At 43.7% G+C, this 11,950-nt stretch overlaps 1 protein-coding gene across 1 annotated transcript in view; it reads right to left on the bottom strand.

Annotated features, from left to right (window-relative positions):
- Window positions 1-9,541, bottom strand: part of sgpp1b (sphingosine-1-phosphate phosphatase 1b) — a 22,726-nt gene extending 13,185 nt beyond the window's left edge. The window contains 1 exon segment of the mRNA XM_042057292.1: window positions 8,327-9,541. Coding sequence (XP_041913226.1) covers window positions 8,327-9,178 — 852 coding nt within the window. The 5' untranslated portion in view covers window positions 9,179-9,541.
- Window positions 9,542-11,950: the final 2,409 nt, after the last annotated feature.

Below are 11,950 nucleotides of genomic sequence, written 5' to 3'. Positions count from 1 at the left end.
AGATGGCTGCAAACACTAAACTTCGTGAAGATACTGTCTGTATAAATCGTCTTGTAAGTAAACTACCAGTGCTTTTCCAAAGTTCTCAATGTCTCGTTTTAAATGTCAGGGCCCTCGGAAGTCTACCAATGAAGTGTGGAGATACATTGAGCCTCGTAAATGGTGTAAAACAGTGATTTATTTGCATGGCTAGCCCGATGCCGAAGCACCACCATTGAAAAAGCTGTTGGTAGCATCGGCTAACTAGCGCCAGATTTTGGAGTGCAGGGTACAAGCCGAGATGGGCTATGAGACATACGTTCACACTCGGTATCATGTTTCAACACACTTTAGGTCAATATCACAAAAGAATTCTCCTTTAAAAGACTTGGTAAGCTTCATAAATATAACTTTAAACTAAGACTTAATAATTACAAAAAATAATGATGACATTATTACTATCATCATCATTTGTATTATCATTAAACAAGACAACGGTCATTCCTAAATGTTTGAGTGTGCGTGTGTAATAATTAGTCCCTATTGCCTTATAAGCTACCTTATAATTGCAATGTCAGCTTGCTTATCCCTTTACCTGCACTTTTAAAATGATTTCCATCAAGCTACATCAAAACATTTTCAATCATCTGTTGCTGCCTGCCTTCTAAAACCTACTATTTAGTGATCTAAATCCATTATGTAACTCGTTAATGCTGCGGCTGAACGACAGTCTGAAACGCACACTTGGCGTCATTGGATTTCACACACGTGTAAAAGAAAAGCTAACTTTTATGCACAAGCTCCGTTTGATACTTTTTCTCTGTCTAAATGTTCACTCCTCGCACATCTAACTTACATTTTACAATGCAGGGACTGTAACTACAGATATACTAGTTATAAATACAGTAATCATTACTTTATTTAGGCAGAATAAGTTCATTGTGGTTTCAAAGCTCATTAATGTTAACGTTAGCGGTCTTCCACTGATATTCATGGCATTAGCTAGCTTTGTGGTTAGCTAGTCTATGATGAGCCATAATTTAGCAATGGATAACGTCATACTGCAAATTGTAAAACATACGCTTTCAAAATAACAGGCTGGGGAGAGATGATACTTCTCACTGCTATAACTGTCACGCTATTAAAGAAATACATCTTCAGTCACATTGTCAAAAGTTAAAAGGACAGAGAGTCAACTACACTGTAACAACGTAATGTAATTACTAGCTAATTCCGCTTCACTCTCAGCTTATTTAACAGCAGCAAAACTGGACATTGTTTTCACGAATTTTGTCATGCTTATTTGAGTTAAGAGAACTGATGGGGATGTTATTTTAATTGTTATTCAAGCAATATATGTCTCGTGACCAAATCACCATGAACACACTTCACTGATGATCTCACTCGCGGTTCTGGTTCTCTCTGCCCGACTCTCGCTGGATCAGCAGGTTGCAGGATGTGTGGCGCGTTATACACGAGTGTTGCCAGCAGGGACGGTGTAGAGTGCCCTCTGGTGGACAAACTATACAACGCCAACACTCATGACATGGCTGAAGGGTGTTTCGTCCGTTTTTATTTTATTTTTAAAATATTCATTTATCGGCCATTATAAATGCCGATACCGATAGTTTGGAAAATGCCTAATATCGGCCGATAATATCGGCCCGCCGATAAATCGGTCGGGCTCTAGTGTAGATCCGCAATTCGGTGGACTTAACAGCGACCGTTTGTTGCTCCGTGAGATTGCAGCTCTTCACTGTTAACGTTAGTCTGCAGTTGGCAAGGCAGCTCGCAGGTCAGCAACAGCTCGGCGGCCACGGCAGATCTTTCGCAGAGTAGCTAGCCTAGGTCCAGCTGTCCCGAGAGATCCCCTCGACCAGACAGTGAAGTGCTGCACCGCTCACGGATAGATGGAAGGATGTCCGATGCCCAGCTAGGGCAAAAGCTAGCCATAGCAAGCTCCCAATGGACAAATGTCAATGACATCAGCTGACTTAGAAGCAGTAAAAAGGACTAAGAATAACATGAAAACTATCAAAAATAGCGTAAATAAATAGGGAAAACATTTAACTAGACAAACCAATACAAAAAATAAACATGACATTACATAAAATTACGAACATTACATAAAAACAAACAAAAACATGATGCCAGACGGAGCGGCGTGCGTCGCCAGCGTCCCCGTAACCTAGGTGTGTGTGTGTGTGTGTCCACTCCTAAACACCATCTCAGAGCTAGGCTATAGGTGTGTGTGTGTCCATTCCTAAACACCATCTCAGAGCTAGGCTATAGGTGTAGACTACTCGTATTCATTTGGTAGCCTAGGACACACACACACACAGGTTGGTAGTAAGAGGGCTGCAACAACTTGGGATGGCCAAAAAGAAGGCTAACAGCGTGCAAAGTACTGTGCCGAACTGCTGAAAACTACTGAACACCTGATGGACCCACTGCAGTTTGCATATAGCAGCGGTCCCCAACCACCGGGACATTCCTAACCGGGCCGTAGCCTACGACATGAATTTAAATAAAAATGCATGCAAACTAAACTAAATTTAATTCGCAATAATGTCACGTTTTTACATGGCATAGGCCTATATGCAGTTGTTTGATTGCACGCATGTTTGCATTTTGCAAGGTCTATTTTCTTACGTCTGTCTGTCCCGCCTTCAACACTTTTACATATTGCCTTCAGCGCTGCGCAGCCTCAGGTCAGCTCACTTCACTTGATCAGTTCTTGGCGAACGGTATGTCACACGAAGTTAGCTAAACTGCTAGAATGAGCAACAAAAAACAAGCATCTTTAGCAGGTCACTGGCCAGAGTGTTTGAGTTGAGAGAGCCGCCGCAGAGATTTCTTACAGAAAAAAAGCTGCACATTTTAGTGATGAGGACTGGGTGTCAAAACTCGCTTACCTGTGTGACATATTCGGATTGCTTAATGACCTCAACCGGTCAATCCAGGGGAGAATGAAGACTGTCTTTAAACTGGCAGATAAAGTCGCTGCATTTAAAGCCAAGCTTGATTTGTGGGGACGACGAGTGGACCGGGGTGTATTTGATATGTTCCAAACAGTAGTGGGGGTTTTGGGAGAGACTGAGGCAGGGCCCTTTCTCTAGCAGCTGGTGAGCGATCACCTTGTTGCGCTTTCAAATGAGTTTGAGCGTTACTTCCCATCCTCCAAAGTTCCACGGCAAACCAATGAGTGGGTCCGCAACCCATTTGTCAATATCCCAAATAGTCCTAACTTGTCAGCGCAGGAGGAAGAGCAGTTGATCGAAATTGCAAATGACGGTGGTCTTAAGAGTGTCTATAAGGAAACCTCTCTGGCGGGTTTTTGGATCAATAACAAAGCAGAATATCTCGAGATAGCCGTAAAAGCGCTGAAGACGTTGCTACCATTTCCCACCACGAGGCAGGGTTTTCGGCAATGACTGCAACTAAGACCAAATTGCGCAATCGACTGGACATTTCAAACACACTGAGGGTGTCACTGTCTTCCATCATTCCATAAGCAGGGCTCCCACTGATTATATTCATAATGCACATTTAGTTCCCATGTTTTGTTCCCATATTTTGTTAAGCATGTTCACACGTAGGCTATAGATGTAGCTTCAAGTTGTTCAATATTCATAGTTCATATTGTTCAATTTTCACTTCTTCAAGTTCACGTTTTTCACATGTTTAAGAGATCGTTACCTTCACTGTTCATACATAACTGGAGCTAGTTCTTTTCAAGTAGGCCTAATGCATGCACAACACATATGGAACATGGAACCCCCCCCCCCCCCGCTGCCGGTCCGTGGAAAAAAAATAGGAATCAAACCGGTCCATGGTACATAAAAGGTTGGGGACCCCTGGCATATAGGACCAAGAGAGGGGTTCAGGATGCCACCATAACTCTGTTGAATTACATCTATAAACACCTTGAGAGTCCAAAAAATCATGTTAGATTGATGTTTGTTGACATCTCATCCGCCTTCAATACTATTCAGCCACACCTACTAATCCAGAGACTAAGGGATAACTTTGGTCTGGAAGGTAGTATTGTTGGCTGGATTTTGGATTTTCTTACATTGAGGACCCAAAGAGTCAGAGTAAATGGCCATTTCTCTGATCTATCTGTAACATCTACTGGCTCACCTCAAGGGTGCGTTCTCTCTCCCCTGCTGTACATATTGTACACAAATGTACACAAATGTAGCAATTTTGAAAACCGTCATTTATTGAAGTTTGCGGATGACACAGTAATCGTGAGCCTGTTAAATAGCACGGAAACATCGCATGGTCCTGTGGTTGATTACTTTTTAAAATGGTGTCAGGAATCTTTTTTATCCTTAAATGTTTTAAAGACAAAGGACATGTGCATTGATTTTAGAGGTGTGCAGCCTTCTCCGGATATCATAGTGATAAGTGCATATCATAGTCTTATAAGTACTTACTGTAGGCACTTTTCTTGACAACAAGCTGACATTTGAGAAAAATACTGACTCGATCTGTAAGAAAAGCCAGCAGCGTCTTTTTTGTCTTCGAAAACTCTCCAAATTCCAGGTTGACTCTACCCTGATGACTATGTTTTATCGTTCTTTTATTGAGTCTGTTATTACGTTCTCCTTTATTTGTTGGATTCAGTCCTTGAAAGGAGAGGAACCTGCTGAACAAGGTTGTTAGTGTTAGTAGCAAAATTATTGGGCTCGGACAAGAAACTTTACAGGATCTCTGCAACAAACAGCTATTTAAGAAAGCAAACTCCATCTTGTCTGACTGTTCTCATCCTCAACATCAACAGTTTCAGTTTCTACCATCAGGTTCATTGCTCAGACTCCCATTTGCTAAAACAAATAGATTCAAACACTCCTTTGTTCCTTCTGCTGTCTCCCTTCTAAACGCTAGGAGGAAAAGGTAGTTTACTCACCTATGACAATGATGTGCACCATGTTATTTATTATATTAAGTGTATTTATGTATTTTTTGTAATTTTGTGTGCTCGTACTGCTGCAAAACTAATTGCCCCACTGGGGGACAAATAAAGGCATTACATTACATCTCTGCTATTATTGGCAGCCGCCACATATGGCGTAGACGTTGCTACTTATACCCTTAAGAACTGAGTATTGCGCTTGTTAAGTTATATATCACTTAAGTTAAGTGATATTGTGAAGACCTGGTGCATGCTACTGGTCCATTGGTTTGCGTATGTATTGTACTGCATTCTTAATATTTGTGTCCCTGTACCATTTTCTTCATGTGGACATAAATAGATGGTTAAAATGTGTGCATGCGTGTGTGTGTGTATATATGTGTTTGTGTGTGTGTGTGTGTATACTGTATGTGTGTACAGTATGTGTGTGTGTGTGTGTGTGCGTGCGTGCGCGTTGATCATTTACAGCCAGCTGTTTAAAGCGACACTTGAAGCGCTGAAAGCAGTCACACACACTACACACTCACACACACACGTGCCAACACACCAAGGATGGATATTAGCACCAGCCACCGATAAGGATTTACTTGAGTGGAGTGGCTGATAGAGTGGCTGATAGATGAGTGGCTGATAGATGTTGAAAGGTTAATTTCCACCCTTGCAACACACACACACACACACACACACACACACACACACACACACACACACACACACACACACACTAGTGCACACTCACACTTGTGCAATCAGGGGTGATAAGAGGACAGCAGAGGAGCATAATGGATGACTGATCTGTGTAAGGACCACAGAGAGGCAGAGAGAGAGACAGAAAGAGCAGGACAAGACTCTCCTCACACACACACACACACACACACACACACACACGCACACACGCACACACACACACACACACCTGTTGTCTATGTAGTAAGAGAAAACAAAGGGTTAATTCTATGGAGTCAAAATTGGGTCTTAATATTGAGAGCTTGTGTAAAGATGTTCACAAGTTTTGCAGCTGTGGAAAAGGAGTTCTGTATGTGCAAAGACATTTCGTACCTTTAGAAATATTTTGTACATGTGTGAAAAAAATATGTACCTGTATAAATATTACTTGTGGGTGGTCGGTGGGAAACGCTGATTGGTTGGCAGTAAGCAATGTGCTGATTGGCTCTTCAGAAAGGCAGTAAAATTAGGGTCAAAAGTCTGTAAGCATTGTAAATCAGTTTCACAAGCTCATACTTTCAGTGTTGGGCAGGAAAGCATCGCGTAGGAGATTCACACACGTACAAAGTATTTGTGCAGGTACATATTTTTTCCCCACGTGTACAAAATATTTTTACAGATACACATTTCTTTCACACAAGTACATAATATTTCTACAGGTACATCTTTTTTTCACACATGTACAAAATATTTCTACAGGTATGAAATGTCTTTGCACATGCAGAACTCCTTTTGCACAGCTGCAAAACTTTATTACACACGTGAACATCTTTTCACAAGCTCTCAATATTAAAGACCCTATTTTGACTCCATATAATACATTGATAATAAATGTGTAATAAATTCCATTAAGAGCTTCCATGACTTTCTTGTTTGCACATTTGGGTCACACCAGCCTGGAGCAAAACTGCCCCAGATCCATCTCCTACTGCCCCAGATCCATCCTCTATTGCCCCAGATCCATCCTCTACTGCCCCAGATCCATCCTCTATTGCCCCAGATCCATCCTGTACTGCCTCAGATCCATCCTCTATTGCCCCAGATCCATCCTGTACTGCCTCAGATCCATCCTCTATTGCCCCAGATCCATCTTGTACTGCCCCAGATCCATCCTGTACTGCCCCAGATCCATCCTGTACTGCCCCAGATCCATCCTCTAGCCCCCCCCTCCCCCCGGTCTCTTAGTACAGCCCCATCTGTCTCCCTCTCCCCCTGTCACATGTGGAGAAACATCTGTATCTAATTACAGAGTGTGTGCATGCACATGCATGTGTGTGTGTGTAACGGATGCCAGCTAGCTTAGCTGTGCTTGTGGAACGTTGGTAAACCTCACTCCCCGACGCCTCAAGAGTGCTGCTGGCATGCGAGCCAGTAGCCTGGGCTATTGGCTCAATTGTTAGCACGCTCGCCTCCCGATCCGAGGTGCTGCTGTTCGCGGGTTCGAGTCCGGGCGTGTGCAGGGCTGAATCGCGCAGGTTCAACACAACGCAGGTTACGTGTGTGTGTGTTTGTGCTCAACTGAGTGTTGAATACTCCTAAACATTCTGGATTCCTGCGTTGCTCTGACAAGTCTGTGCAGGACTATGCTGGAACACACACAACACACCGCCAGCTGCACACTCATCATACAGACTATACACACCTATCACACACACACACACACACACACACAGCTGAACATTGGGTGCAAGGGCGTACATAAGGGGAACTGATGGTTTGGTTGGAAAAGAGAGAGCAGAAACCACACACTGTCAACTTCCCTTTCAGCGTCTCTTAACTTCCCTTTCAATTCCCACTTCAATTTCAGTGTCTCCTCAACTTCCCCTTTCAATAAAGAGAGACAGGAGAATACACGCTGTGGCACGGCCCATCATCCTCCTTCCTGGGGTGTGAGAGAGCGCTGAAGCATGGTAACACCCTCTTACCACAATGCGCATCTTGCCCAGGGCGCAGGTGGCACATCAGTTGCACAAACACACAGCGCCCCGTCATCCAGTGTGTGATCACCCGGCGCTACATTTGACTGACGTGTGTGTCTGAGTGTGTGTGTGTGTCTGTGTGTGTCTGAGTGTGTGTGTGTCTGAGTGTGTGTGTGTGTCTGAGTGTGTGTCTCCTCATTAGAAAGTCTCCGGCTACATGCACTTGACTCACCTACATGACTGACATGCTGGTCAGCGTTGACATGTGAGCAGGAACTAGGCCTACTACAGCCCAGCAAACCTCACCGCACACACAGCAGTGACAGGTAATGACCTCGCCACTAAGCAACCTGCTATATCAGCAGCCGACACTAACAGTTATCAGGAGCGATAACGCACTGCATTAGAGTGCGTCACATGATGTGCTTGAGCACTAAAGTAGCGAGAGACTGCAGCTTCTTACAGCACATCGACCCAGGCCACCATATAGCGAGAGACTGCAGCTTCTTACAGCACATCAACCCAGGCCACCATGTTGGCCAACATATCATACTCAATCAAACACACATAAGCACAACCATACAGACAGCTGAACAGAGAGTGCAAGGGCGTACATGAGGGGCCTAGGCCAACATATTGGGCCACAATTTGCCCTGCACACATCACGAAAAGATAGTATGAGGTATTATGAAGGCATATCCATGGCTTACTACTCTTGTGTAAGATCGAGGACACACTATCTGAAATGTATCGCCATTCGCAGAGGACAGAGCTTACTTACTTCCCAGCGTCCGTAGGTGAGCAGGAACAGGGAGAGGGGGATAGCGGTACCGGACATGGCGTGCGTGGAGGGCATACTGTACTCGGAGTTGTAGAACATTTCTACCTTGACCACGGGCGGCGAGGCGGGCCGCGGCCACCGGATCAGGTCCTTGGTGCACTGGCCCACGTACATCACCCAGACCCAGACCACGATGAGCCGCCGACCCACGTAGGCGTCCACGTTCCAGATGACGAAGGGGAAGAAAGTGATGTAGAAGAGTTCATTGCCAAGTTCAGATCCGAAAGTGAACAAGTAGAATAAAAACTTATTCTCGATGAGAAACTCTTGCCCCGCGTCTTCAGTCAGAGAGTTCTTACGCAGAGGTTTAACAGTGCTAGTGGGGCAGGTCGAGTCGTCTGTGACCTCCGACATGTCGTCAAGGCCTGGGCCGTTACTTTCCGATACTTCCCCCATCTCCTGCGGATGTTCGCCATCGCTGGTATCAGCGGAGTGGGGATTATTATAGCGGTTATGACACCCTGGTTTCTCCCCCGTAGTTTTCGACACCGCTGTTTCTAATAGCCGATCATCACTACCAGACGCCGCTGCCCTACAACAGTTGTCAATAGAGATACTTTTTCGCTGCCGCAGATGATCGGCTGCCTCCCCCTCTCCTCCTCCGTTCAAACGGACCCCGTTGCCATACGCGCCGTTGCTGAGTAGGCTCGTCTGCCTCGCTTCGGTACAGTCTGCTGGGTTTCTTGAGAATGTTCCTCTTACGCCACACATTTGTTGGAATAGCGCAACATGATGCGGGTCTTGCAGATAGTGCCAAAGTTGTAAGAACTGCGTTTTCAAAGTACTTGCCATTGTGTGACAACTAATGCTACGTCCAAAGTGAAAATGTTCGGTGCCTCAGTGATCTAACTTACCAACTCTACTAGCTAGTTCAGAAGATATCCTAAACCATGACTTATGAGTAAGCACTAGCAGCCTTGGTCACTGCGAAATTTCGATGTCAGCGATAAATGCTTCGAAGTAATTAGCAGTTATAAAATACTACATCCGCGGATCCTTGAGGACAATAAGAGCATTTCCGTCTCATCCAGGTAATGGTAAGAATACATGAAGGCATCGAGGGCTTGTGATAACCCATGTACCGCTGTGCGTTCAAATCCGCTATTTCAGGTCACTGGTGTCTTATTACCACTGGACCGAAGCTCTGAAACTCGAACTAGCTCAGTAAAGGGGACACTTCCGGTAATGCTAGTGAGAGTGAGTTTGTGGTTAAAAGCATGACACATTACTTCAAAATAAAGGTTTAATAATAATAATAATAATAATAATAATAATAATAATAATAATAATAATAAAGTGTCGGCTACACAGGAAGTTTTCCTTTGAACCATAATAAGTATTTTCATACAGTGTATTTGCATAATCCCACATTGTTTTTTCACTTCATGTTTAAAAAGAATAGGCCTATATATTTAGGTGATGTGATCATGTTGATCAATACATGTAGAAATGCCCATTTACTTGTGAAAAATGGTTAAAATGAGTGTGAAACCTTTTAACAATAAGAACCCTAGCCTATAGGCTTTGCAACACTTATGTTGTGCCTTTTGCATCTCATGAAATGTTGCAGACGCAATGGGCACCTGTTTTGAAGAATGACCCATGTAGCAAATCATGGATTCCTGTGTTATTATATTGGATTAGCAATGTTATAACATCCCCTGGAATAGAGATTTTGCTCTTTGAAACCAAGAGTTCAATATTTTTTTTCTTTGTTAGACTACCATTTAATGTCAGCACAATTTAGCTGAGGGTAGGCTATTGTAAGATCAGAAATATTGTCATCATCAAAGACTTGAGCTTTTCCTCAATTGTGTTTTACTAGTGCAGTGCCCGTTCAAACATGCTATTCCTGTAGCCCAATTACATGCCTGCAGGTAGACCTGCTTTAAAAAATAGCGTGATAGGGAAAAACATAATTCCAGGTAAGCATTCAATAATTAATACAGATAATATAATAATATAATAAATGTGAAGTGAGCAGAATTTAAGCATGGCTGCATGTGACATTTTTTACAAATCAAAATGGCATAATCCTAACAGCTGTTTTGAGTCAAGGCTATATGCTTAGCCTATTGAATAACTTGATGATAGAGAAAACAAACGTTTTGTGGAATGATGCATCATCATATGAAATTTGCAACGGCGTGACTCAAAAACAGTCTCTGGTGGCCTATAAGTGACATCACACTGTCTGCCACTCGTTGCTTGTCGCTGGTTATGCTTTGCATGTGTGCCATTCTGAGACGTTCTTTAATTTGGGACCATTATCGCTCGTTTCTATTTAGGACCTTGCAGTTGGAATTGTCGTTTGCTTATTCAAAGTCTGGGCTATTCAAAGTGTCTGTTTATTGCACATCATTTTTTATGTCATTTTGAAGAGCCACTGCATACCTGTGTGTGTTGGCGTGTTGTTACAAAATCCGCCTGAGTCATTTTATGCAAGCAAACCGCATACAGTGGGTCTTTATACCCGTGTAACCTATGATCCAGTTCTGCCAAAGCCCTGCTTTTATCCTAACTGGCAGCTTACAGTACAGTGCTGTGTGGGAAGGGGAGTGGCTAGCGGTGAAAGCCGTGTGCTTCTTTTACCGATATTTTTAACGATATCTTTTGCATTTCTTATTCAAACAACGTCAAATTTGGCACTGCACTTACTCATGTCCATAGCAAGACACCTGTCAAGTCATGAAATCAGTCTGACAAACGGTCAGCGAGATATGCGTGCCACAGACATCCAGACACACACAGACACACTGACGCTTCTTGCTGTATAGATAGATATGGTTGTCTTGTCTAATATTGCCCTCTGCTGGTAAGTAGTAGGTAATGCCCATATTGCAGTTTATGCATAGCCTGACGAGCCAGACCCACATTAAAATGTAGGGTCTGGGCACTCACCGTTCGCAGTGCTCAGTCCGAGGGGCGGGATAATCAGTTGTCTTTCAAATTCCCTCTGCACGCAATAGGACAGCGGCAGCGCTATGTCCCATGCGTTTCCCACCAGCGGAGCTAGTTGGCTAGTTCAAACGTTTGCCAACTTAATAAAAGCTTAACTCGTGTCACACTGTTCGCCAGCAGCAACATCCACCTTATTTGTTTTCAAAATTCAGCAGGGAATTCAAGCCAAACCGTTGCAACTCTGCCATCATTCATTATGTTAAGCCCACCTAACGACTCTATACACGATTTCATTGGCCTGATTAAGTTTCGATTTCTGGAGCTCACAAGCCAACGGAGAGTTGCTTGACTAGCCCTGGCAGCTAGGGGCGCGTCTAGATTTCTAGGCTAGTTTGCATGCAGGAGAAATGAAAATATAATCCTATACTAGCCCCCCTTTTGAAAATAGGGACCAGTGCCGCTGCTACCACCACACGCATCACGCACTGGGGTGCGTTTCCGGTACAACTACGGAGGTTAGCTTTTTACTAACGTGGTACGATGCATCGTTCAACTAACCAACATGTAAGTTACGACTGTTTCCCAAAACCGTCGTACTTACATAATACTTTGTTAGTTTGAACCATGTTGGTTTCAACCAACATGGTTCAGACTACAATGGTT

Source organism: Alosa sapidissima, chromosome 1 (assembly GCF_018492685.1).
Source record: "Alosa sapidissima isolate fAloSap1 chromosome 1, fAloSap1.pri, whole genome shotgun sequence".
In the NCBI taxonomy this organism is placed as follows: domain Eukaryota; kingdom Metazoa; phylum Chordata; class Actinopteri; order Clupeiformes; family Clupeidae; genus Alosa; species Alosa sapidissima.
Note: the sequence above shows the minus strand (reverse complement) of the source record. Positions and strands in the feature narration are given on the sequence as shown.